The sequence below is a fragment of the Petromyzon marinus genome, chromosome 2 (genome assembly GCF_048934315.1).
Source record: "Petromyzon marinus isolate PM22_M1 ecotype Great Lakes invasive population chromosome 2, UKy_Petmar_22M1.pri1.0, whole genome shotgun sequence".
NCBI lineage: Eukaryota > Metazoa > Chordata > Hyperoartia > Petromyzontiformes > Petromyzontidae > Petromyzon > Petromyzon marinus.
In genome coordinates, this window is record NC_133668.1 from 1,407,696 (window position 1) to 1,433,781 (window position 26,086).

Consider the following 26,086-nt stretch of genomic DNA (forward strand, 5'->3'; position numbering starts at 1 on the left):
GGCAGGCCGAAGCCGCTGGCCGCGTGGGTGGGTGTATGGGTGGGTGTGTGGGTGGGTATGGGTGTGTGTGGGTGGGTGTATGGGTATGTGGGTGGGTGTGTAGGTGTGTGTGTGCCCCGTGACCTCCTGCCAGCGGGCGTTCGACACTTCACGTGGCCTCAAGGTGCACATGGCCTGGCACAAGCGTCGTGGTGACATCACCGCCACTTAGTGGCGAATGGCGGTTGTTGTTGTGTGTATCTGTGTGTATGTGTGTATGAGTGTGTGTCTGTGGGTGTGGGTGTGTGTGTATGAGTGTGTGTCTGTGTGTGTGGGTAGCGGTAGTGTAGCGGTTAGCGCTGCGCTACAAACCTGGCGACCCCGAGTTCGATTCCCGCTCACGGCCATCATCGGTGACGATTATCTAAACCGGTCCTGGGCCTCCCCTAGGTCGACTCAGCCTCAAATGAGTACCTGGTGCGGTGTGTAGTAAACATCGCCACTGGGGAGACAAAGGCGGCCGGGCGTGGTTGTTGGCCACCCACCCCCTCGTGTGCCGTGCCGGCCTTCATAGGTGCTGCTCGCTAGCAGCACTTGCCCCTACAGTCTGTTAAGGCTACACGGGGGATCTTTGTCTTTGTGTGTGTGCGTCTGTGTGTGGATGGCGGAGCAGCTCCTGAACGCTGACAGGCGTCGCACCTCGCGATTGTCGTGAATCGGCCGTCAGGACGCCACAGCGAGCAAACAGAATCTATTCGCCGGGACATTCGCTAATAAACGCGCGCGCGAGCTAATAAGGGTCTCGTGATTTGCCTCTGCTAATTTCGTCGAGTTTGCTGGGGACGCTTACTGAGATACACAACAATACCGCTTACATTGATTGTGAAGCGCTGTGGATGGATGCGCGTGATTAGCGAGAGTGACGGAACGCCGCTCGCTGTCACTCCATGTCGCAATGTCTCGTGTTGCGGCGGGCGAGTCCTCCTGTAAAGCCGCTCGCTGTTTGTATACCTACTGTTAACTTTTTTCGTGTAAATGCCTGCAGTTGAACGTAGGCACGATTTATGCTGTCGGGCTTAACTGGAACTTGCATCGACCACGCAGCACACGTAGAGAGAGATGGTGGGTGGTGGTGGTTTTGGTGAGTGGTGGTTTTGGTGAGTGGTGGTGTGTGGTGGGTGGTGGTGGTATTGGTGGGTGGTGGTGGTGGGGGGTAGTGGTGGTGTGTGGTGGGTCGTGGTGGGTGGGTGGTGGTCGGTGGTGGGTGGTGGTGGTGGGTAGTGGTATTGGTGGGTGGTGGTGGTCGGTGGTATTGGTGGGTGGTGGTGGGTGGTGATGGGTGGTGGTGTGTGGTGGTGGGTGGTGGTGGTGAGTGGTGTTGGTGGATGGTGGTGGGTGGTGGGTGGGTGGTGGTGAGTGGTGGTGGGTGGTGTTGGTGGTATTGGTGGGTGCTGGGTGGTGGTGGGGGGTGGGTGGTGGTGGGTGGTGGTGGGTGGGTGGTGGGCGGTGGTGGTGGGTGGTCGTGGTGGGTGTGTGCTGGGTGGTAGTGGGTGGTGGGTGGTTTTGGTGAGTGGTGGTTTTGGTGAGTGGTGGTGGTGGATGGTGGTTGGTGGTGGTCGGTGGTGAGTGGTGGTGAGTGGTGTGTGGTGGTGGGTGGTGGTATTGGTGGGTGGTGGTGGGTGGGTGGTGGTCGGTGGTGGTGGTGTGTGGTGGTATTGGTGGGTGGGTGTGGTGGGTGGTGGTGGTGTGTGGTGGGTCGTGGTGGGTGGTCAGTGGGCGGTGGTGGGTGGTGGTGGGTAGTGGTGGTGGTATTGGTGGGTGGTGGTCGGTGGTGGTGGTATTGGTGGGTGGTGGTGGTGGTGGTATTGGTGGGTGCTGGGTGGTGGGTGGTCGTGGTGGGTGGTGGTGGGTGGTGGTGTGTGGTGGTGGTATTGGTGGGTGGGTGGTGGTGGGTCGTGGTGGGTGGTTAGTGGGCGGTGGTGGGTGGTGGTGGGTAGTGGTGGTGGTATTGGTGGGTGGTGGTGGGTGGTGGTCGGTGGTGGTGGTGGTATTGGTGGGTGGTGGGTGCTGGGTGGGTGGCCGTGGTGGGTGTGTGCTGGGTGGTGGTGGTGGGTGGTGGTGGGTGGGCTGCTACAGACACGACCAACCAGCAGCCATCCTCCGTGGACACGAGCGCGCGAGTGCCGCCAGGCCCTGGCTGGTAGTAAACTACCCTTGAGTTAAACCTCACTCAGCAGTGGCGCCTTCAGCAGGAATGTCTCCCCTACCTCCCCACCGATACCCGCAGCCTCAGCAGCCTTGCCCCCCACCCTCCACACACTCACCCATCCACCAACCACCACGGCCTGGGTGGGTGGATGCGCTGTGGCTGGGTGGTGGTGGTGGTGACGCCACGGCCACGCCGGTCTAATGAAGCCCCCCCCCCACTCCTCCCCTCTGCCCTATCCGAGGAGGCGGCTTAGCGGGCTGGTGGTGGGAGGGTGCCGGACGGCCTCCGCGATGCTAATGCACCGGTAGAGGAGGCCGCGCATTGGCCGGGGCTTGCGCGGCGTGCAAAGGGGGCTGGTTCCATGCCTCCTCTGGGGGCGGCTTTTGTCTGTCCCGAGCAGCAGCGGCGGCGGCGGCAGCGGCTGGCGGCTGTCGGCGTCTCTCTGTGCTGCTGGCGGCAGAGCGGGAGGCATCGCCGCACCCGCCACGCTCGGCTCACCCGCACAGGTACCCCCCCCCCCTGCATCCACCCGCCACCCACCTCGACGGGGGTCCCCCCCCACAACCCTCGTTCCTTCCCCGCAGGAACGCGCCGAGGCAGGGCTAGGGTTCGGCCTTCGCTTGCCTCGTCCGGCACACTCCGTCATGCGCGGCGGTGTCGGGGAGGGCTTTGTCTTGCGCTTTAAATGCCCCCCTTTGTTTCCTCCATGCCGCTCCGTTTCTCTACCCCCCCCCCACTGCAAAACAGTCACAGGAGGAGGAGGAGGGAATGAGCGGTCGCAGCTGGGCACAATTGTTGTGTTTCGCGTCGTTCCGAAAGATGTTGCCCCTGTGACAGGATAAGAAACGTTTAACAATTCTCCCCGGCTGACTTAGTGTACGCTGCATGAACACACGTTGTTCCAATTGGCACTTTATGCCCCGGCAAGCAGAGTGGTTTCCATGCCATGTATGGACATCCTGCCACCGGTGTGGGGTTTAAACAAATTTTTTTGGGGTGCCCTGATGTTTTGCGACATTTAGCGCAGTGATCTCAGAGTGCCCGACTTCCCGGTAACATTTAAATGCCGAGCCACAAATCTTTCGGATGAGTCATGTGATCCCGTGTGCAGTGAGTACGTCGAGGCGCATCCAGCATCAGCAGCGGCTGAACAGCTGACGGCTACAGCTCGTGTGCCCAACTCCGTGCCGCCTTTCGAGAGCCGTGCGATGCCGTGGCACGCCTGCGATGGATCGTGCCCCACACGGGCACCACTCTTTGGCCGGCGTGCGCGATCCTGTGCAGGAAGGTGGCCATGGATTATTGATGACCGCTTCTCATCTCCAGGCGGGTCTGCTCTCTGCTCTCCCTCTCTCTCTCTCCGGCCTCTTTGACGATTCGCGCAGGAGGGGAGGAGGCCAACGACCCTCGCGATCAAGGACACTGCGCGCCCATTCCCTCGACAGTGGCTCGGTTCCTGACGGCAGCCTCATAAATAAAGGCATCTCTTAAAAAAAACAAAACGAATTGACGAGTGTCTTCGGGCACGGGTGGTGTAATTGTAATCAGTCCCAAAGCCTAAATGTTCGGAGCTTAATTTTAATCATTAAAAAAAAGTGTGTTTCCACTTAAAATTGTGGGAAATTTCCATCGTGTTTTTTTATGAGAATGGGTGGCTGTGAACCAGTGGCCATCAACAAAACAGACCTGTCCAGCGGTGAAGTGAGAATGGCCGGTAATGAGTACAGTTTTCGCCGCTGCAAAAGACGGCAGATTGGCAGAGGTCATTTGTGGGAACATTCCTGGAGGGGTGAGCCTCCCTCTCCCAAGGGCCATTTAGCCCGCAGTGTAAACACCGCTCGGATGGGTGGGATTAAGTGGAGGCACCCTTACTTTACTCGCCACGAGAAATCCATCCACCACCTTAATGTGTACATGGCAAGAGGCTGCGCCTAATGATGGCATACGTCGAGAGGGAAAGTGCTTAAGATGGTGAAATCTAATGGCGTTATTGTGGACAATGTAGCACCAACCTATGTCAGAGGAAATGGCACAGGGTTAAGGATCACACGAGGTTATTGTGCAAAGTCTGAATAATTCTCACGTGTTAAACATTTCTGATCGTTCGAGTTATGCGTTGCATAACGTGAAGAGTTCTTCCCATCTAGACTTGTCTGCTGTAGAGGCAAGTGCTGTTAGCAAGCACACGTTAAGGCGAGCGTGGCACAAGACGCGGTAGTGAGACCATTATACCGTGGCTTGCAACGTTCTCGTCTCCCCGGTGCTGCTGTTCGCGCATCACACCGGCTGTTCACTTAAACGGATTATTTGGTGATGCCGCATTGGCAGTGGTGCACAAGCACAAACTAATTTAAGTCGACCTATTCGAGACCCAGAACGTGTTCAGATGGCATTTGTCACCGAGGCGCAATGGCCAAGAATCTAACCCAGGTGTTCGACATTACAACGTGGCGTGTGTTCGAACCGCCACTGCTCACTGCACATTTGTACAAAACAAAGATCTGCTTTATATCCGCAGCGGCCCATTGGGGGCAGGCAGGTGCTGTTGGCAAGCGCGGGACGCAGGGAGACGCCGCCGGTATGGCCAGCGGCGTGTCTCCCAGTGCTGCTATTTGCTCGTCGTGGGCGAGCACCGGCTCGGATTCCACCCGCCGCTGCTGTTGTCTGCGGGCGACGATTTGCACGCAGGTCGCCGGGTTCGCGGCACAGTGCGGTGCCCACTCTGCCATCGTTTACCCAGCACGGCCTTATTTTTTTTGTATTTTGAGACCACGCAATCGTACAAGAACGCATAAACACACAAGCCCCGAAGGCAGCGGGGGGCCATGGCCTGGCAACACACGTGTGTGTGTGCGCGCGTGCGTGTGTGCGTTGCAGCGCGTGTACAGTGCGTTTTTGAATGAGTTTATTCTTAGCACAGGAAGACGTTGCGGTGGCAGTGAGAGGGAGGTTCGCCAGTCTGGGGCCCGGCCTGCGTGGGAGCCTCGGCTTGCGGGCCGATGGGGGGGGGTCACCCGCAGGGGTGGCGAGACAGCACCCACGGAACTGGTTTTGGGTTTTCCTTCCCCACTCTTGTGTCGTCGAGGGTGGCCTCTTTGAACACGGGGAGATTTCGTTGTTTTTTCTCTCGACGTGGGGTGCAGCTGTAGCACATCGGTCACCCGAGGTTCAATTCCTAATCACGGCTAGCATCAGAGGGTGGCTACTGATGTCTGAACCAGTCTGGGGTTGACCCCTCCACCATCCCCACCCCCACCTTCACCAAACAGCGCTAACCAGTGTCGTGAATTATGGTCAGGCAACCCCCGTGACAGGGCACAGAGACACATTTATCCAGCAGTGGATTGATGGAAGGCTGTAAATATCTTTCATGGTTTTTTTACTCTGTCCACAGAGGCCAGAAAGACACCGAGTCCCGTTCCCAGTGCTGTCAGCGCGCACGGCACTCTGCGGCTTGCCCGAGTTGTGTTCGCGCGGACAATAATTCACTGTTCTGGCTGACGGGCGGTCCTCCAGGGGGGCACAGAACGCCTTTGATTTCAGATCAGAACTTTGACTCCATTCTTCCACGTAAGACTAAACATTTATTTCTTTAAAAAAAAGTGTTTTCAACCTCACGTGTAGCTGCTGATACAACTGCGGCTTATCTTAGGGACATTTAGCGCTGTACATTTCTTCTCCGTCGCAGCCAAAGCGTAGGCCGTGCTCGTCGGCGCGGCGATCGCGTGGCGCAATCGGTGCAACTGCACGGGTCGGAAGGAAGCCAATACACCAGGCAACGCACAGAGAGCAGGGTGGCAGGGTGGACAAGCGGGCGCGCCGTTTGATCGCTTGCACCAGAATGCGTGCCAAGCGACGCTACGCCGCTGCGTCTGAACCGAGCCGCCGGAATGACGCGAATCGGCAAAATTTGAGTCGCGATGCCACTGACGGCACTGACAGTGCCGAGCGTTGCTCAGGCTACCGTGGTGCTCACTTAGAGGCGTGCTGCTTTCACTTGCTCTCTCAAGAGGTGGGGGGGGGGGGGGCGTCATATTGCAATTTCAAACTATGATATGCGGTTGTGTTGAAGCGCTTATGATCCGATTCGTATCATCTGCATCTGCAGCCCCATTTCTGCAATTTGATGTGGGGGGTTGGGGTGGCAAATGGCCAGATTAGCGAAAAACTGCAGGAAATTGTTCACATGTCAGTGGAAACGGCCTTTCCGCTGACTCAAGATTTAGGCCCCTTATCTGCATCACCAGGACTCTGCTCTGTGTGTAAGCGGTGGGAACAGATAAGCGGACAGGATGATGCACGCGCGCACACAGTCTGCCTCCCCATCACCTGCAGTGGACGACACTGAGGTTCTGGCCTTGAGTCCTCTCCTGGCTGCTGCTGTTGCTGCTCGCACCGCCCAGCGGCTCTCATTCATCTCACTGGACTCGGGGCCGCATCTAACTAATTTTACAGGGCCCCGCGCATCTCAAAGAGCTCCCCCGCGGAGTTGCATTTAGTGCACACTGCACGACACGACGCCACGCTCACTGTATATTATTTGACAGAAAAATGCTCTGTCTCGTCGCTTCCTCCTGACGCACGTCTCTGCTGTACGGCGTCCCCTAACGCGGCATCGTTCGGGCGCTATATAAAAAAAAATTGCAATTTTCGCTAAATGAGAATCCTATGAGACTCAGCATTTCTCTCGGGAATGAGACCTGAGCCTGAAAACAAAGGAATTGATTATTTCATAAAAAAAAAAATTGGCCAAAGGGAAACTGTTTTTAATTGTGTGATAATGTATCTGGAAGCCTGCATGGAATGGATAATTATTTATGGGCACAGAATCGCGCTCACATTGGAGCGTATTGGCTGCAAAAGTGGTGATGGCCTAATTAACAGAGCTGCAGAATTGGGCGGCACGAGACGGCGCATCTGGGAACGTTTCCCTCGCAAGAGCGATGGGCGCTCCCTGCTTCACAGGGAAGGGTTTCAAAGAGTGTGGCACGGGGCGGGGATATACCCAACGTCGCAAACTTCTCAAGTAAATCTCGTGCCAGGATCAGCGATACATTCGGAGGAGGCTGAGCCTTGGATGAAAATATATTTCCGATCAAGCAAGACTTTTAAATGTGTGATTAATAATAATTAATATCTTTGGGCCAATAAAATGGAGCAGAAAATTGTGATAATAGATGCAAAGGCTGCCCAGGCAAGTGGCATCGGTGTGGAGTCGCTACATCTGTAAATTATATATAATCGGTGAGATATTAGGTGGAGGGAGGAAGCCAATGGATCCCGAGCGCAGAAGAACCTCAGACAAGCGGTTAACATACCCACTAATTGTATTCTCTGCGTGTATATGAAACGCCACTTATCCATGTGTACACACACACTGTACTAAGACACGCCCGATATGGCTTCAGCATAAGGATTGGTGGCTATTCGTTTGTGATTAATTTTCTGCTGCAACGTCGGTGCAGTCGGTCCCGCTCCATGGCAACGGGAACATCTTCACGGTCACCGCTGCACTCTGCGTGACGAGGCAGTCCCGGGGTCTCGTCGCGGCAATTCTCAGCGCTGCTCCTTCCTTCACTCCTCATCGCCGCCGCTAATCACTTCTCGGTGCCGCTAATCATCGCGCCTTCAGGCCGCTCGCAGGTCTCTCTCGATGCTCAACGCGCCACGGAGGCTATTCGGCGGCCACGTGTCCCCAGTAGGGCACGACGGGGATGTGTTTTGGGTTCACGATGCAGGCAACCATCGTGGCTTGTGTTAAAAAGGATAATCGTTTGGAGTTTTACATCTCTGCTCTCTGTGCGACCCGTGGCCTTTGTGAAACATGTCGGCGATCGTGGCATTCCTTCCATTAACGCTCTCTCTCTCGTTGATATTTACCCAAGAGCTTTGCATTAGATACCGCCAGTTGCATCAATTGTCAAACTGTTTATGTCTTTCATTTACTGTCATGCCCGGCTCCTTGTTCGTCATATTTTCGTGTATATTTTTGTTAATTGTTCCGTACTTCAGAAATCCACGTCCTGGGCTGGATTACCTCACGACGCCTGTTATTCGCGGAACCAATTTGGTGGCTGATCCTTGAATCTGCAATCCTCTCCTTCCCATTATCCGTGATCATCCATGAGTTGACCTGCTGCTCATTGCTGAATGGTGACCTATTATATCTGCAACATTATTTGCGGATAAATGGAGATGATCAGCAGAGACGTCCTTATCTGTGGTTTTCCACAGTGTTTTCTCATGGATACGGTCGCGGATAACCTCACGGATAAACCGGATTAACGGAGGTTTACCCACCGACAACAAAACGGATAAATGCAGTTCTGTATATAGATGCACATTTAAAGCTTGCTTTTTTTTTCTCCGTATTAGCTTCCGCAGTCCAAATATCTGCACAAGTTGAATCCACAATTTCTGCCTTAATCATTTGTCACACTTTTTCTCTCCACATTGTATTTACTTGCAAACAGGTGTCGGCGGGCTCCCATCTGGTCGAATCAAGTGAACTGTGACTCACTGCTGTTAATCCTGAACACATTTAAGCCTGGGTACTCAGTTGGTCAACAGTTCTCTTTGACAGATGCCCGGTGCAAAGCAGAACAACTCTTGGCCCTGGATGCGATTGAGGTTGGCACAAGGAAGGAGGTAGCAGAGGAGTTTGGGGGGGGGGTCAGGTTTTTTTGTGCGTGTCCTGGGAGAGTTGGCGCAGGAGGCGCGTGTTGTTGTTACCCGTGTGCCTGAATGGTTTCAATCGGAATGTTTCCTCTGGGACTTTTTAATTCACAACAACAAAAAAACTCCCACAGGAAACACGGGGACGAGTGTTGAGTGCGTGGACTGGGCCTTCCGCGAGCCGCGCCGCGTCCGTGGAACCGATTTGCGCCGATCAAGGCCATTGGCGCGTTGCGGGTTTGGGAAATGCGGCTCTGAGTTGCCCGCACAGAACGAGCGCCGCCTCTGTTTTAGAGATGCGGGCGGGGGGGGGTGGGGGCAAGGTTTCCCAACGGCAAAACTAGCTGCAGACGCTACGATAAGCGAAGGGGTAGCGTAGTGAAGCGTCTGAGTTTTGCACTCTTGTTGTTTATTGCTTGTCTTTGCTGTTTATTGTTGTTGTGTGGAACCCCCACACCATTGTGTGGACGCAGAGTCGGTGTCTCGTTGATCTCTTGATGGTGTGGGGTTGCTACCTGTCCAGGCTTCACCCACAGTCGGGGGAGTTGGCATGTGTTGTTTTCGTGGCACGAATTTATTTCTACTGAGATTTGGTGGCATTGGGTGTCGCGTTCCTGATAGCTGTAGGCTCCTCGAGAAATATATCCACGATTGGTCTGCGCAAAAGGTGGCAACCCTTGCAATGGTCTTCACGCTGCATAACCACAAGCAATCGCGTGGCTAAAGAACCTAGATTTCGATGCGGTGGTATTCTATCCATAGACAAACTTGCCCTTGCCAATATGAAAGCGGAATTTTCACTGTGGCCACGTGCTGTAAACAGGAGATGAACACCGCCTGCACGCTTGCTTGAGCAGGAAATCACGTCTTGGCTTTCATTCAAGCTCGGCCACACACACCACAATTGGCGGTGTCTGGCTCGCGAGTCGGTCCATGTTCGGCGACACGGCGGCACCGGTGGGACCCCTTGTACCTTTCCCACTGAGATTTCCGGTCAGTTCGACACGAAATTGAGACAAAATAACATTCATAATCGTTTCCTCCCCCCCCCCGCCCCCCCCCCCCCCCGCAGTGTAAGCTCAATGAGAGAGGCCTCCGATCCAGTCAGGGGGATTGAACGCAGCCGTTATCCTGCGGCGGCGGTAGCGGCGTCTGCTCCTGATGGCAACCAGGGCTCAACGCGAGCCTGCAACGGGGCGCATGGCCGCTATGGCAGACTGCACGCTGAGACAGCGTGCAGTCTGCCCCGCAGGCCACGGGGGATGTTCGTGTGACCCGCTCCCTGCCTCCCTCCCTGCCTCCCTCCCTGCCTCCCTCCCTGCCTCCCTCCCTGCCTTCCTCCGCCACCTGCTGTGCCTGCACCTGCCCCCAAAGCAGCCTGGCTGCGTGCAACCCCTCCCATTGTGCAGCCTGCCTGCTCGTACGCAGGGCTCCTGCCGAATGGTGGATTCAATATTCAAATGAGCAACTCGAATTCCACACCTTGTTCAGCACTGTTGGTGGTCCTCGACTCGGGGTGGAAATTCCTCCTTCCTTTTAGAGCCGTGATCCAGACTCGACTGGTGACTTCTCAAAAATAGTCGTCGGTATTCCCCTCTTGTCAGTCCGAGGCCTCTCAATGCCGTGTCGATCGTGGGGTGGGGGGGGGAGGGGGTGGGTTTGTTTGACCGTACTTCACCCCCGTGGGTGAGTGCGAGATTTCGTGGCGATCGCGCGGAATCATTGTGGTTGTCACTGCTGACATTAGCCACCGTGGCTGAGAATCGTACCCGGTGGCGAGCACGTCTCGGAAAGATTCAAGCCAAAAGTATCTCAAACGAGTACGGGGGACATGGTTTATTTCCGTCGGCGATTCTGAGCCGGCGGTGTAAATTCCACATTGCTATGACGGGAGTCCATATACAGCACATGACGGTGCACGTGTAATGCCGCGGGTAGGGTGGCCAGGGCGGCTGTTAACGGCGGGCGCTCGCTGTGCGATATCCCGGCAGTGAGCGGCGGCTTCTGCGGCCGGCGGCCCACGCGGAGCCACGATGAGTGAGGTGCTCAAGAGGAAGTTCGAGGAGGTGGAGGGCGACTCCCCGTGCTCCTCCTCCAAGGACTCGGAGGAGGAGCTCTCGGGCAGCGAGAGCGCCGACAGCGGAGACAGCGTCAACCCTCCGGCAGACACGCACTTCACACGTGAGGCCCCTGCACGCACCGCTCCCCACCCCGCCGCTTCGCTCCCAAACTCCCGCTGATCCCCGTTATCCGCTTGATGATCCCGCTCCTGGTGGTGGGCCAGCGGCCAGCTCGTTCGCCGCTCGCAATCCCAGGGACCCGCGATCGTCGTCATCGTCACGGCAGTCGTTTGTTATTCGCGTAGCATTCGGATGAGACAAGTCTCTTAAGCGCAACGTTATTCGTCGTTATGGGAACGTGACTCGTTTACCATTTTATTGATGAGCCTGTGACTACCGTCACCTGGAGTGCGGCCAATCTCATCGGATCTCGGACGCCTTAGCAGGGATTGTGCTTGGGTGGGTGATGGCCATCATGCGCACGAGCTTGCCGTGGGGCTGAGCTATGTGACGGTCGGCAGAGGGCAGCGGAGTCTACGTCTGTGCTCACACCCCCCACCCTCACTCCTCGGTGACCGGCGTGGTGAAGTATGGTCAAATAATCTGGACGACTCGCACGGCCCGTAGGGACGCGCTCATCCACGAGCAGGTTGCCAAGAGTGCCAGACGTGCGCGTAGATTCTTATTCACGATTCGCGTAATCCGCTCCCAAACTCCGTGCACCATCGGTCGCAAGCTGCGTTTTCAAAAAGTCACTGACGTGCGTTGTTGGGTAAGCGGGCAATCGACGGTGATGACTCACGGCCGTGGCGATAACGATGAATTTGTTCTTAATGCACCAACGACGTTTTTGCTGCAAGGACTTCCTGGCGAGGTGCTGTGGAGCGCTGCCAACCGCACTCGGGCGGAGAGAATCGTTTCCCGTTTTTGTAAACGCCCCCTCCGTTCGGAAGTGAGTAGCCAAGCGGCGCCTTCTCTCTGCGCAATCGAACCTCGTAGGCACACCCTTTACCCAGAGCCAGGATTTTCAGGTAGGTGGGGCAACCCTTCCAGCAATGAAAAATGATAGAGGAGTTGTTAGTGAGTGAGGACTTGTCCCTTGCTTTTTATTCGACGCCTGTGCGGCGATGGCGCAGCCATCGATCGAGGGTCGAATTCGAACCGCGTTGTGTGATCGCCATCGCGCTCGCTGAAGGTGAATGCCTTCAGGGAAGTCGTGGACTGTATACGCAACTGCGCACAATTCTGTGAGTCACTTATAACCGCTTTGCCGTTACTTATTGCCAATTATGGACTCAGAGCTATTGTCCTATCATCTCATAGAGTCCCTGGCACGTAATAATATGCTACACAGTTGTAGTGGGGGTGGCAAAATGCCGATTTATTACTAATAAACCCCAATGATCCGATCGAAATTATGGATTTCGATCGGATCATTGGGGGGGCACGTGCCACCCCCCCCCCCCCCTACTGCCAGTGCCCTTTACAAAGCTTCACCCTCTCCACGATATCTCTCATCAATTCCAGCTCGGAGTAGGGTTGCCTGATCTAAGGCATATAAAAACCGGGACGTAGCCACGGTGAAGCAGACTACCTCGCAATCCTCGAAGATGGCAGCACTACGTGTCGAGTGGTGCGATGTTACACAACTGACAAAGCCAGGAGATTGAATTATTAACGCCCCCGGAAAGACATGTTTCTCAGGGCAGCCGTCTCAACAAAAGGATAGTCCTGGTAAAATCGAGGCGGGTGGTGATGCTCACCTCCGATTAGCACGGTTGGCATCGTACAGTGCGAAAGAAGTTCAACGTACATACGTACCCATACGCCACCCTAGTTCGAAGCCGGGGTCACCGGGAGGCTCCGTAGCGTAACGCTGGGTGACGCGCGGTGACGCGCGCGCGTTCGTGATGCCCGCGTTTCCTCCGCAGCCTCCTCCATCCTGCACCCGCCGAAGCGGCAGCGCGGCAAGAGCGTGCGCTTCGGCCAGGTGACGGTGTTCCACTTCGCACGGCGCCAGGGCTTCACGAGCGTGCCCAGCCAGGGCGGCAGCACGCTGGGCATGGCCAGCCGCCACGACCACATCGCTGTCTACTCGCTGGGCGAGTTTGCGCGCGAGCGCGAGAACGCGCACCAGCACGTGCTGCGCCAGCACCTCAAGGAGGAGAGGCTCAACGCCCTCCGCATGCAGGTACGCGTGTGCCTACGTACGTTGAGACTTCTTTTGCGCCGTACGTAGCCGACCGCACGGATCGGAGGTGCCGGGGAAAGGCAACGACTGAACGCACAAAAGCGGTTTTAAAGAAATGAATTTGTCCATGTGGACAAATTGTGCGCAACCCCAGTGGCTTCCTAACATCAGAAAGAGCATTCCAGACGGCCGCAGAAGCCGCGTCCGAAAGCGCCGCACGATTGCGGCGACCGTCGGGTGAGGCCTGGGTGGCGGGCGGCACGAGGGGGGGCAGGGCAAGGGGGCAGGGCAAGGGGGCAGGGCAAGGTGGCAGGGCAAGGGGGCAGGGCAAGGGGGCAGGGCAGGGCGAAGCCTGTGGAGGAGCCTCAGTGGGGGTGGCGAGGTGGGGACGGCTGGCTCCGGGGCACGGGGGCCGAGTGGGCAGCTGCTGCTTTCGCTCGTCTCTTCGCAAAACGACCTCGCCCGTTCAGTGATCGGCACGAGAGATGCACAGGCACCGTTTTATTTTCTGTTTGTTTGCCCAGGAAAGCCTCGCTGAGTCTCGTGATTTTTGCTGGACGTCTGTGAAAAAGAGCTTCATAGCTCATCAGATTTCTCCAGGAAAAAGAAAGATTCCGATACTATTTATTTGTCAGGAGGGTCCTGCCGAGTTTAAAATGCAAGGGGTGATGATTGCAACCGTATATTCGAATTGAGTAACGTGGTAATAAAAAAAACATTTGAACCGTGGCTTTGGGCACGCAGTGGCCTGCTCTTGTGAATCCCGCCACAGGATCATTAACGTCCACAGCGAAGCAGACAGCGCGTAGCATTTATAAGACGAATGCGCATCGCGGTATTACCCAGGGCGGCCGCTGGAATTCGAATCGTCGCGCTTCGGCAAGGACGACGAGCGGCGTCGCCTCGAGGGTGGCTCTTCAATGCGCCCGGGCGCGGTGGAAATGTGGGTGTACGGTGTTACAGTGTACGTGCGTCAAACTTCTTTTGCGCCGTACGGGGCCGGCCGGAGGTGCGGGGCCGGCCGGAGGTGCGGGGGAGGGGGGGGGGGCAGGACGACGAACTAAACACACAGAGAAAAAAGAAATGAGGAAGTCGACACGAGCCGGTGGGGGTGCTGTGTGCCGCCACCTCCACTCCCGGATCGACGGGCAATGTGGATAAACCAGAAAACGAATCGACGTAACCACAGCGAGCGTTCGAATGAAGAGTTCGGCACGAGAGAGTGCTTCTTCGCATGGCAGAGAGAATGTCCAAACACCGCGTGTGTACGGTGGAGACAGTCACGTGGCAACAGCAGCTGGTGGCACGGAGGGGAAGGGGCGGTGGGAGGAAGGGGGGAATCAGTCCGCAACTGCTCACCCATCCCCCCCTCCATCTCGGCCGAGTGTCACGACCTTCAACCCCAACCCGGCACCCCAAAGACAAAGGTCTCCCGTTGTCGCCTCGACAGACCGTTGGGTCGAGTGCTGTTAGCGAGCACCTGGGAAGGCCGGCAACGGCACGTGAGGGGGTGGTGGGTGGCCAGCACCACGCCCAGCCGCCTTTGTCTCCCCAGTGGCGATGTTTACACACCGCACCAGGTACTCATTTAATGCAGAGTCGACCTAGGGGAGGCCTAGGACCGTCACTGGTGTTGGTAGCGAGGAGTATGAATCAGAATCTGAATCTTAATTTCGACTGCAGGAGGAATCCGATGAGCCATGAAGCTCATTTTTACAGAGGCCCAGTATGGGCGGGTCAACAAAACCGAACTGGGGTCGCTGGGTTCGTAACGCAGCAGCAGCAGCGTGCTCACCGCTCCACTCCGGCACTGCCCACCACTACCCCCATCCCTACCACCCCCCATCCCTACCCGCCACCCCTACCTCCTACCCCCACTCCTACCCCCCATCCCATCCTCCACCCCTACCCCCCACCCCCACCCCCCACCCCCATTCTCCAACCATAACTCCCATCCCTATCCCCCACCCCCATCCCTATCCCCCACCCCTACCCCCCACCCCTACCCCTCACCCTCCACCCCTACCTCCCACCCCTAACCCCTACCCCCATCCCTAACCCCCATTCCTACCCCCCACCCCTACCACCCACCCACCACCTGCACCGCCACCCCTACCCCCCACCCCCACCCCCCACCCTTACCCCCCACCCCACACCCCCGTGGGAGCAGCTGACGCAGAACGGCACGCAGGACTGCGACCGTGCCCGTGCCCTCACGGTGGAGGACATCCCGGACGAGGAGGTGGACGTGCGGGCCGTGCAGGTGGATGACTACTTCTTCCTGCAGCCGCTGCCGACGCGCAAGCGGCGAGCCATGCTGCGCGCCTCCGGCGTGCGGCGCATCGACGGCGACGAGAAGCAGCAGCTGCGAGCGATCCGCGTGTCGCGCGAGGAGTGCGGCTGCGACTGCCGCGCGTACTGCGATCCCGAGACGTGTCCGTGCAGCCAGGCCGGCATCTCCTGCCAGGTGATGCCCGCGCCCCGATTAACCGCACCAACGCCGGCGCCGCGATTAAGCGCGCCGGCGCCGGGATGACACTGTCCCCGTGCCGCGCTCATATTAATCGCAAGCGCTGCGATTAGCCGCGCGTGGACCGTGATGGACCACGCGTGGACCGTGATGGACCACGCGTGGACCGTGATGGGCCACGCGTGGACCGTGATGGACCACGCGTGGACCGTGATGGACCACGCGTGGACCGTGATGGGCCACGCGTGGACCGTGATGGGCCACGCGTGGACCGTGATGGGCCACGCGTGGACCGTGATGGACCACGCGTGGACCGTGATGGGCCACGCGTGGACCGTGATGGGCCACGCGTGGACCGTGATGGACCACGCGTGGACCGTGATGGACCACGCGTGGACCGTGATGGGCCACGCGTGGACCGTGATGGACCACGCGTGGACCGTGATGGACCACGCGTGGACCGTGATGGGCCACGCGTGAACCGTGATGGACCACGCGTGGACCGTGATGGGCCACACGTGAACCGTGATGGACCACGCGTGGACCGTGATGGACCACGCGTGGACCGTGATGGGCCACGCCTGCAGCACAGCCATGCTTTGACGTGCGGCCAAAATAGCCTCTAGGAGGCTCTTTTGGCTGGTTGTGGCGTGAGCGAGTGACAGCACGGCTGTGCTTTTACTAATACCTTTAACACCGCACTCTGACGAGCTACACCGCGAATCAACGCCAAACCAACGCCGCTCCCAGACAAACCGCGAAGGTGATGCGCACATGGGTGCATTGTAGGATCGGGTTGGCAGATCGCACTGATTGGAGAAACAATCAAACCATCACCCTGGCCTGCTGCTCTTGCACATGTAAGAACAGCAAGTGGGTTAATGAACCCGTCTGTGCAGACATTTGAGTTTATCCGCTGGCACGTTGTGGGTACTCTCCGAGCACTTCGCTTTTTTGTCCCACATACCAAACGCTGTTTAAAAATTAATTTTCCGAACATCCCAATGCAGAACTGGAGTGTCTTGAGACTCGGCGAGATATTTACCGGATGACTAAATGACTTTGCTATAAAACACACCAGCACCACCACGTCCACAAAAAACAACTGGCAAACGCGGCTTCCAGAGTGAGTGGCACCACTCCAGGCGCGCGCGGTGCACTGAGCTACGTCGTTGCCGGTCCCCGGCATCGGCTTGCCTCACCGAGCCACTCCGAGCCACGCCGAGCCACGCCGAGCCACGCCGAGCCACTCCGAGCCACTCTGAGCCACTCCGAGCCACGCCGAGCCACTCCGAGCCACTCCGAGCCACTCCGAGCTCCAGACCCACAGCTGCGCTTGCAGTCTAAACTAATAAATGTTGCATTGTGACCAGGGAAGGCCCACTGAGCTACGTAGCTCTCTTTCAGGAGGCATCTGACCACAAGTGACAGCTCAAAAATTAATTGGGGACAAACGCGTGACGTTGATTCCAAATGTGGAGGGAAAAACCGGAGGACCCGGAGAAAAAAACCACGTGACCACGGGGAGAACGCGCAAACTCCAAATACACAGGCGTCGGGGTCAAACCCCATGACCCTGTGTACCAGGTGAGGTAGTTAACATCTCGCCACCGTGGCACCCCAATCGGGTGCAGCAGAGCCGTGTACGTGGCGCGTGGTACTGATCCCGACGAGGTCCCATCGGGACGGCGCGTCTGACGCACCGCACGTCACGTGGCAGCCCGTGCGAGCTGCGCGCGGCCAAGCTGACGTGCCGGTGCGGGTTTTGGTAACGCCGGCAAGCGGGGCGCACAGCCTTCCACGCTGCACGGCAAGTCCCTCGAGGTAGTTCCAAGGTGACCCGTCTCCGGCCATGAGAGGCCCGGTGACTACTGGACCCTCCCGGTGAAAAGCAAACCCCGAGGATGATAAACTGAATGCAACCTCCCCCCCCCCACCCCCCCATGTCCGCTTCCTGCTCCCCCCACCTCCGCACGCGCCCCCCCACCACCAGTATCTTCACCTTGCCGCGTCCCTCTGCCAGGTGGACCGGCTGTCGTTCCCATGCGGTTGCACCAAGGACGGCTGCGGGAACCCTGGGGGGCGCATCGAGTTCAACCCGGTGCGCGTGCGCACGCACTTCATCCACACCATCATGCGCCTTGAGCTCGAGCGCAAGCAGGCGGGCTGCGATGACGCGGGGGGCCCGCTCGGGGGGCCCGGCGTCGAGGGGGGCCTGGTCGAGAGGGCCTGCGGCTCCTTGGCGCACTCGGAGCTCCCGCAAGACGTGCTCGGGTGAGCGGCGTTCACAAAGCTGCCGGCCGCTCGGTGGAGCCCGCGGGGCCTGGGTCTGTCCAGTGCGCACGTTAAACTTCTTTCGCACCGTACGCACGCGGCCAAACCGCGCGAATCGGAGGTGCGGGGGGGGGGGGAAGGACGACAAACTAAACGCAAAAAGCGGTTCTAAAGAAATGAGTTTGTCAATCTGGATGATGTAAAAGTGCTTAGCTCCAGTGGCTTCCTAATATCGGAAGGAAGAGCGTTCCAGACGGCCGCAGAGGCACGTCCGAAAGCGCACGAGGCGGTGACCGTCTTTGTTCGATGATCTCCTCCTGCCAGCGCAGCTTCCACGCTTCACGTGAAATGCGTCGAAGTGCGCACCTAGCCTGGCGCAAGCGCTGTGGTGACTTCACCTCCGCTTTGCGGTGACTTCACCTCCGCTTTGCGGTGACTTCACCTCCGCTTTGTGGTGACTTCACCTCCGCTTTGTGGTGACTTCACCTCCGCTTTGTGGTGACTTCACCTCCGCTTTGTGGTGACTTCACCTCCGCTTTGCGGTGTTGTCGCAGTGTGGGGAGCGGTGGCGCCGCGCTACGAACTCGGCAGTCCGAGTTGCTATGCCTGCCCGAGGTCAGCTCAGCCTTAAATGAGTACCTGGTGCGATGTATATACCCTCTTGCCCCAGCAGTATGTGTACAGCTTTGTCTTAGTTCATTCACTGTTGACAGCCCTGAACCAGTGGTGGAAGTTGAACATTTTCAAAGTGGAGGGTAGTCTCTTCGTAGAATTAGCACCGTCGATGAACTACATATGGTACTCACTTTAATGATGGTGGAGGAGAGATTATCACAGCGCCTGCCAGATACGAACATCTCCGTGCCATTGTTTCCAAAGCAGTCGGGTTTTTTTTCGTGTGTTTACTGGAGTACGATGTTTGTCCGGGATGTGGTGAGCTGTGAGATCGCCATCGCGTCACGTCAAGCCTCTGCTCGCTGTCTTTTCCACCCCGTCCCAGCAGAATGTCGGGCAGAGATAACAGCCCCATGATGCAGCTATTTGCCAGCGACGTGATGAGCGGCGACGTGATGAGCGGGGAGGACGGAGACCCCGACAGCCCCAGCAGCGGGTTCGCCTCGACGCTCTGCTCGTCCGAAGATGGAGGAGACGGCACGACGGGCATCGAGTACCGGATACCGTCGGCGCTCCACCTGGGCAGGGTGGAGGGAGAACTCCACGCGAAGGGCGAGCGAGTTGGAGAGATGTCCTCCTACAGCCTCGACTCCTCGCTCTTCAGCTTCCCGTCGGACGACCTTCCGTCCATGTCCCTCTTCCCGAGCAACTCGTCCTCGGCCTCGTGCCTCTTCCACGGCGAGGATTATGGCCTGAGCTGCGTGCCGCTGCACGGGACCCACTCGCAGGACGCGCCCACCCTGCAGGAGATGTCCCCCGCCGTTGACTGCGCTCACGACTGCCCCGGGGCGTCTCCGGCGGCGCCGCCGTTCGCCGACTCCCTCCAGGACGCGCCGCCGGGCGTCGTGGCGCACGAGGAGACTCGCCCGGAGCTCGGCGCCGCGTGCCGGGACGGGCCCCCGCGGCCCGGCGCGTGCCGGGAGCAGGAGCCGCCTCCCGCTCGCGCTCGGCGGGAGGCGCCGACGCGCCCCCGGCACGGAGCCGTCGGCGCCCCGGCGCGCCGCGACGTCGCGGACGGCGGCGCGGGCCGGGATCGGAACGTCCGCCGCGACGACGCCGCGGCGCTGGCCGGCGGGCGCGAGACGCCGGCGTTGCCGTTGCGCGCCGGGGTCGAGGCGGAGGGCGACGTGGGCCGGGAGCGGCCGTCGGCCGGGCGCCCGCCGCTCTCGGGTTGCTCCGGCGGCAGCGGGGATTCCGCGTCCCCGCCGACAGACGGTTCCGGCGCGGCGAGCGGCGCGGCGAGCGGCGGGCTCGCCGCCGGCGCCCGAGTCCCGGGGGACGCGGTGGCGCGCGGGGTCGAGGACGAGCGCGAGGCCCGCTGCGACGCGCCGACGTACGGACTCGCGGCCCGGCACCCCGCGCCCGACGCGCGCGTTTCAAAAGGAGCGCCGCTCTCCTCCTTCGTCGCCGACGAACCTGAACGCGACGTCGGGGCCGGCTGCGGACCGCCCGCGTTCCCGGGCGGCGCCGAGGGATCGCTGGCGGCGCCCGGCACGGAGGCGCGCGGGGAGGAGGAGAGACTCGAGACGGAGGAAGCCGTTGAAATGATTAAAATGGAGCAGAAGGATATCTGAGCCTGTCTCTCGCAAGAGCAATGTCGTTACACGGCGGCGGGCCTTCTCCCCGCCACTCGCGGCGCGGAATCCCTCGCGGGGCGGCACGGCGTCGCCGGGGCTCGGGCGACGGCGCTGCTCTGAGAATTTCGACGGCCGCCTCGTTTTAACAAAAAAAAATCTCCCCCCCCCCCATTCTTCGAGTGAAATGCAATTTCAAAGGCGTGGCTTCACGTGAATTTTAAGTGTCCCGTGTTTTAAGAGAAGTGTCGTGGCTCTGTCGGACGGCGCAGCCTCGTGTGTTGGTGTAAGTGAGCCGTGCGTAGTAATTTTAGAATGTACCATCATTGTTTGTGTGGCGTTAACGAGATGATGATGATGACTACAGGAGAGAAAAAAAAACCCCTAAACGCCCGTACCTGTTGACATTTCATTTAATGGTTTAATTTTTTGTAATTTCAAATATATACCTTACAATTGTCGAATTAATGAAAAAACAACAACCTGGAAAGCATTTATATTTATTTCACCGTTGTGTTTCATTGTTTTAGTTTTATATGACGCCGCTATTTATGATGATGATGATGACGACGACGCGGGTCTGTGCGTGTGCCCAGGTGGGCTCTAGCTGTAGCCGTGATCGACTCCTGTGACCGTGTTTGTGTGCGTGAAGCGAAAACACAGTGCAATGGCTCTGAGCGCGAGCGCTCGCTCGTCTCGAGCCCGCCACCTCGTTCCGCGCGCGGATGGGCAGCGAGAGGGACACGTGTGGTCCTCGCCAGGTTCGTGTTACCGTGGAGGCTGTCGTGACCAGCGGCCTCGGCTGGGGATATTCTTGTCAATAAAAAAAATGTGAAAACACACCCACTCGTGTTTACCACTTGTGTGGCTCCAGATGCCAGGTCGTGTCTTCGTTTACCATTTTACCGGAACGGAACCATCGATAAGGCATGCCTGCACGGACAATCATCAACACGCAGCTGCGCATAGCATAACTCAAGCAGTATAGCTGCTCAGATGTACACATAGCATAACAGTACAGCTGTTCACATGTACACAGAATAGCAGTATCGCTGTTCACATGTACATAGAATAGCCGTATAGCTGCTCAGATGTACACATAGCATAACAGTATAGCTACTCAGATGTACACAGCATAACAGTATAGCTACTGACATGTACACAGAATAGCCGTATAGCTGCTTGTACTACACAGGATAACGTAGCAGGGTTGTTATGCTCACGCGATGGCTTCATCACGAAGATGGCAGCTGACTCATCTCACGTTGACCACAGTGGTGAAGTATGGTCAAACCATCAGCCGACATGTTGGGGATGCCTTCATCCATCACTGAATTGACAGAGGCTGTGCAGTTTTATTCATTTTGGGGGTGGGGGGGGGGGGGGTGGAATCAATTGTTGATTAGGGCCCTCGCCATAAGAATGTGGGACTTCCAACCACTTGTGATTCAGAGCCACGAACTAAACCCGAACTGGTGGTGGCATTCGAGTACCCGTTTGGAACACGGGTGACGTCCATAGCCACTTTCGCAGCAATGACAAAAGCGTGTCACGATGCAGCGCCGACTCGAGCCCGGGTCTAATTACTGCGGGCTGTGAAAGTTGATCGTGCCCTGGGACGCCGCTTTGCGCTTCACTGCTCGCACCGTACGCAACGATCAATGGGATGGGATGGGGGGGGGTCTGCGAGTGTCGCCCAAACGACGTTCTGTGCGCGATGTCGGAATTCGTGATCCGCCGTGCAATGCGTGAGGTTGCAATCACGGAGAGCGGAGAACGTGTCCAAAGGTGCGACTCCTTTTATTCGCGCCGATCGTTCTGCGGGAATCGCCGGATATACATACACATCGCCGCAGCCGCAAGGATATTTTGTGTTGTTGTTGCAGATGAACGTAAAGCGGGAAGGTAGCGTGGCACAACGTGTGAATGTTCACAGATCCCGCACCTCCGATTAGCACGGTTGGCTACGTACGGGTTCCAAAGAAGGTGAACGTACGTTCGTATCACATGGGCGGTGGACGATTTCACCGTTAAAAGTCCTCTTCAAGGAGAATATAATCGTGGCTCGCTTAGTCAAGTACGCCTCCCTTCCATTAGCGATGTGGGCACAACACGGCGATTGAGTGCGAACTGAATAGTGACTTTACGGAATAGTAACGCTCACTGAATAGTAACGCTCACTGAATAGTCACGCTCACAGAATAGTAACGCTCACAGAATAGTAACGTGCACAGAATAGTAACGCTCTCAGAATAGTAACGCTCAGAATAGTACCGCTCTCAGAATAGTAACGCTCAGAATAGTAACTCACAGAATAATAACACAGAATAGTAACGCTCAGAATAGTACCGCTCACAGAATAGTAACGCTCAGAATAGTAACTCACAGAATAATAACACAGAATAGTAACGCTCAGAATAGTAACACTCACAGAATAGTAACGCTCAAAATAGTAACGCTCAGAATAGTAACGTTCACAGAATAGTAACTCACAGAATAATAACAGAATATTAACTCACAGAATATTCACACTCAGCAGCGTCTGCACTTGGTCGGCCCAATTTGAAGCGAGTATTAGCGACATCCACAGCAGCACGTGCGTGCACTATGTGCACGCCGGACTTCTTTCGCACCGTACGCAGCCAACCCCGCTATAATCGGGAGGTGCGGGAAACACCCCTCCCCAACCAGCCCAGCGCCGGCGATTCGCGACAAGCGTCACCGACACCCAGCGAGATGCCCCCCCCCCCCCCACGGTGGCTAACGAGCGTCGAGATCACCTCGTTAAACGTCACCTTGACACACGGCCGGTGAAGAGGACGGCTCAACAACAATAACAACTGCAGAGCAGCGCTCTTCTCCATTGCAAGGCCAGCGGGCCACTGGCGATCACCTGGTTTGTCTTTTAGTGCTGCCCCCTGACAATACACAACATTGGATAGACACCCCCCCCCCCATCATCATCATCATCGTGTTGCTGTCAACCCCCCCCCAATGCAGTGCCGGATTAAGCTAGTAGCAAAAGTAGCTACATATGTAGTAGCTACGACATATGTAGTAGCAGCTACACGTGTAGTAGCTACATCTGTAGTAGCTACGGGCCCCGCACTTTCAAGGGCCCCGCGCTAAACGCTTTCAAGCTATCAATTCCGGTTCAGTGATTCTGCACTTGCTCTATTACTATAGTACTATACCGCTTTCAACCTTTATGGACGACTGGGTGTTTAAGGTTAGCGATTTGTCGTATTATCTGACTGCATAGCAAATGAAAAAATACAATTACTTTACTGTGCAAGTTAAAAATGTGAGTTTTAATATTTCTGTGTTTTTTTTATTTAGGGCCCCATTCTAACATATGATACAGGCGCCGCACTAGCTTAATCCGGCACTGCCCCAATGGCTTCAAATTTGTGTCGGAACCTCACACCGCGATGATGTGATGTCGGCGAAAGTGGCTTCACCTTTGAACGTGAGTCAAGAACAACACCGCTCAATAAGTGCATTGCGGCAGAGATTTCACTGTGGGCTGCTCTGGTCGAGGCTCTGGCTACATCTGCAGGCCGAGCGTGGAAGTGGTGATGCTCACGCGACGCGGCTTATTCTCGTCGAGTGTCGATCGATGTGAAAATGTGATCACCGCTCTCTCCAAACAAGCGGCTGCCCTCAAGGCAATACGAGCGCAAGATGAACGTATTGCCTCGGTTTGTAATGCACACGTTATGTCAATGAATCAACAACGGCTGGTTGATTATTTAAATGCACCAGATTTATATATATAAAAAAATACAAATCGGACTCTTTTAGTCTGGCCCCGTGGTGTTGCGGCAAAGCTCTCAAATCACAAACGGAATGCCATGAGTTCAAATTCTAGACAATATCACACCTCCACTTAAGATAATGGCTCCCGACACGGGAAAGCCAAATATCTCCCAGGCTGCCTTGTGCTCACTTCAGTTTGAATCGTTACTCGGTGAATTTTTATCCAAGAACTCACAAAATAGACAACACACGCAGGTTACAAGCACCATTGTGACCTTGAGGGCGAGTGGGATTGGACAGAAACACGTCCTTAGAAGTCGAGAATAATGATGGGGCGTTCGAGAGGACGTCCTCAAAAGATGCGATCAGCTCGCGTGCAGGTGCCGGATGGATCCCCGCCGTGGTGAGATGTTAACTCCCTCGCCTGGTATGCAAGGAGGTCGTCGGTTCGATGCAGACCCTGCTGTATATTTGGAGTTTGCGATGTCTCTATCGTCGCGTGGATTTTTCTCCGGGTCCTCCAGGTTTCCCCTCCACATTTAGAATCGTCATCACGCGTTCAGAGTATTTGGCTGCTATAAATTTCCAAGCGATGATGAGCCACTTCGTTGAGCTATCTTTTGTGGCCAGGTCGCTTCTAAAAAACATCTAGATAGCTCAGTGGGCCCTACCTGATACAATAAAAATAGTTTAGTTGATATCGTAGGGTCGTGAGAGATGGCGACGCCTGTGTGCAAGGCCTTCATCCAGCAATGGATTGATCACGGTTGATGGCGTTTGCTCAAGGAGCGGTGTTATACCATCTGTGTATGAATAGTATCATAGTACATTAATACCTTTAAAAATAATGAATTATAACATGTACGCATACCTGTCAACCCACCACACAGAGACCCATAGACTCACCACACAGAGACCCACAGACTCACCACACAGAGACCCATAGACTCACCACACAGAGACCCGCAGACTCACCACACAGAGACCCATAGACTCACCACACAGAGACCCACAGACTCACCACACAGAGACCCATAGACTCACCACACAGAGACCCATAGACTCACCACACAGAGACCCATAGACTCACCACACAGACACCCATAGACTCACCACACAGAGACCCATAGACTCACCACACAGAGACCCGCAGACTCACCACACAGAGACCCATAGACTCACCACACAGAGACCCACAGACTCACCACACAGAGACCCATAAACTCACCACACAGAGACCCATAGACTCACCACACAGAAACCCACAGACTCACCACACAGAGACCCATAGACGCACCACACAGAGACCACACAAAGACCCATAAACTCACCACACAGAGACCCATAGACTCACCACACAGAAACCCACAGACTCACCACACAGAGACCCATAGACTCAACACACAGAGACCCACAGACTCACCACACAGAGACCCATAGACGCACCACACAGAGACCACACAAAGACCCATAGACTCACCACACAGAGACCCATAGACTCACCCATACCTGTCAACCCACCACACAAAGACCCATAGACTCACCACACAGAGACCCACAGACTCACCACACAGAGACCCACAGACTCACCACGTAGAGACCCACAGACTAACCGCACAGAGACCCACAGACTCACCACACAGAGATCCATAGACCCACCACACAAAGACCCATAGACTCACCACACAGAGACCCATAGACTCACCACACAGCGACCCATAGACTCACCACACAGAGACCCATAGACTCACCACACAGCGACCCATAGACTCACCACACAGAGACCCATAGACTCACCACACAGAGACCCATAGACTCACCACACAAGAGACCCATAGACTCACCCAGAGCTGTCAATCCACACGGTTCACCCCGTATTATTGTACAGGGAAATTGAGTTTTCAGGTCCATCCGGCGTACAGCAGTTTCAATACGGACTTTGTAGGATGTACGTTGCGATTTATAAGGGCACGGGGGTGACCAATAAGGTCTGAATTGGTCTGTAATAAGGTAGGGCACTGATAAGGGCTTGACGTATCATGTTGAGACGGTTGCAGTACGTATTGTCGTATCCTAGTAAAGCCCTCCACTCCCCCTGTTGCACGATGCTGTGTACTGCTCGTACAGCCCAAAGGGAATTCGCCATGTGCCGTCCTCCAGCCAGACGCTGGAACATCGCGCTCTCCATAAAAGAACGTCAATATATATTTACGTACATAT

General features: G+C 56.5%; 1 protein-coding gene across 3 annotated transcripts; it reads left to right on the forward strand.

The window, feature by feature from the left end:
* The first annotated feature begins 2,436 nt into the window (after positions 1-2,436).
* Positions 2,437-20,949, forward strand: LOC116949965 (uncharacterized). Of its 3 annotated transcripts, none has more exons than XM_032967431.2 (6): positions 2,437-2,694; positions 10,855-11,044; positions 12,855-13,114; positions 15,294-15,581; positions 17,608-17,858; positions 18,859-20,949. In XM_032967431.2, exons 2-6 carry the CDS (start codon positions 10,897-10,899, stop codon positions 20,105-20,107), a joined length of 2,196 nt encoding a protein of 731 aa, XP_032823322.1. In that variant the 5' UTR covers positions 2,437-2,694; positions 10,855-10,896; the 3' UTR covers positions 20,108-20,949. The 3 variants fall into 3 exon arrangements, with proteins under 3 accessions (XP_032823322.1, XP_032823320.1, XP_032823321.1); XM_032967429.2 differs by having other exon boundaries at positions 2,443-2,694; positions 15,285-15,581; XM_032967430.2 differs by having other exon boundaries at positions 2,446-2,694; positions 15,285-15,581; positions 18,862-20,949.
* Positions 20,950-26,086: the final 5,137 nt, after the last annotated feature.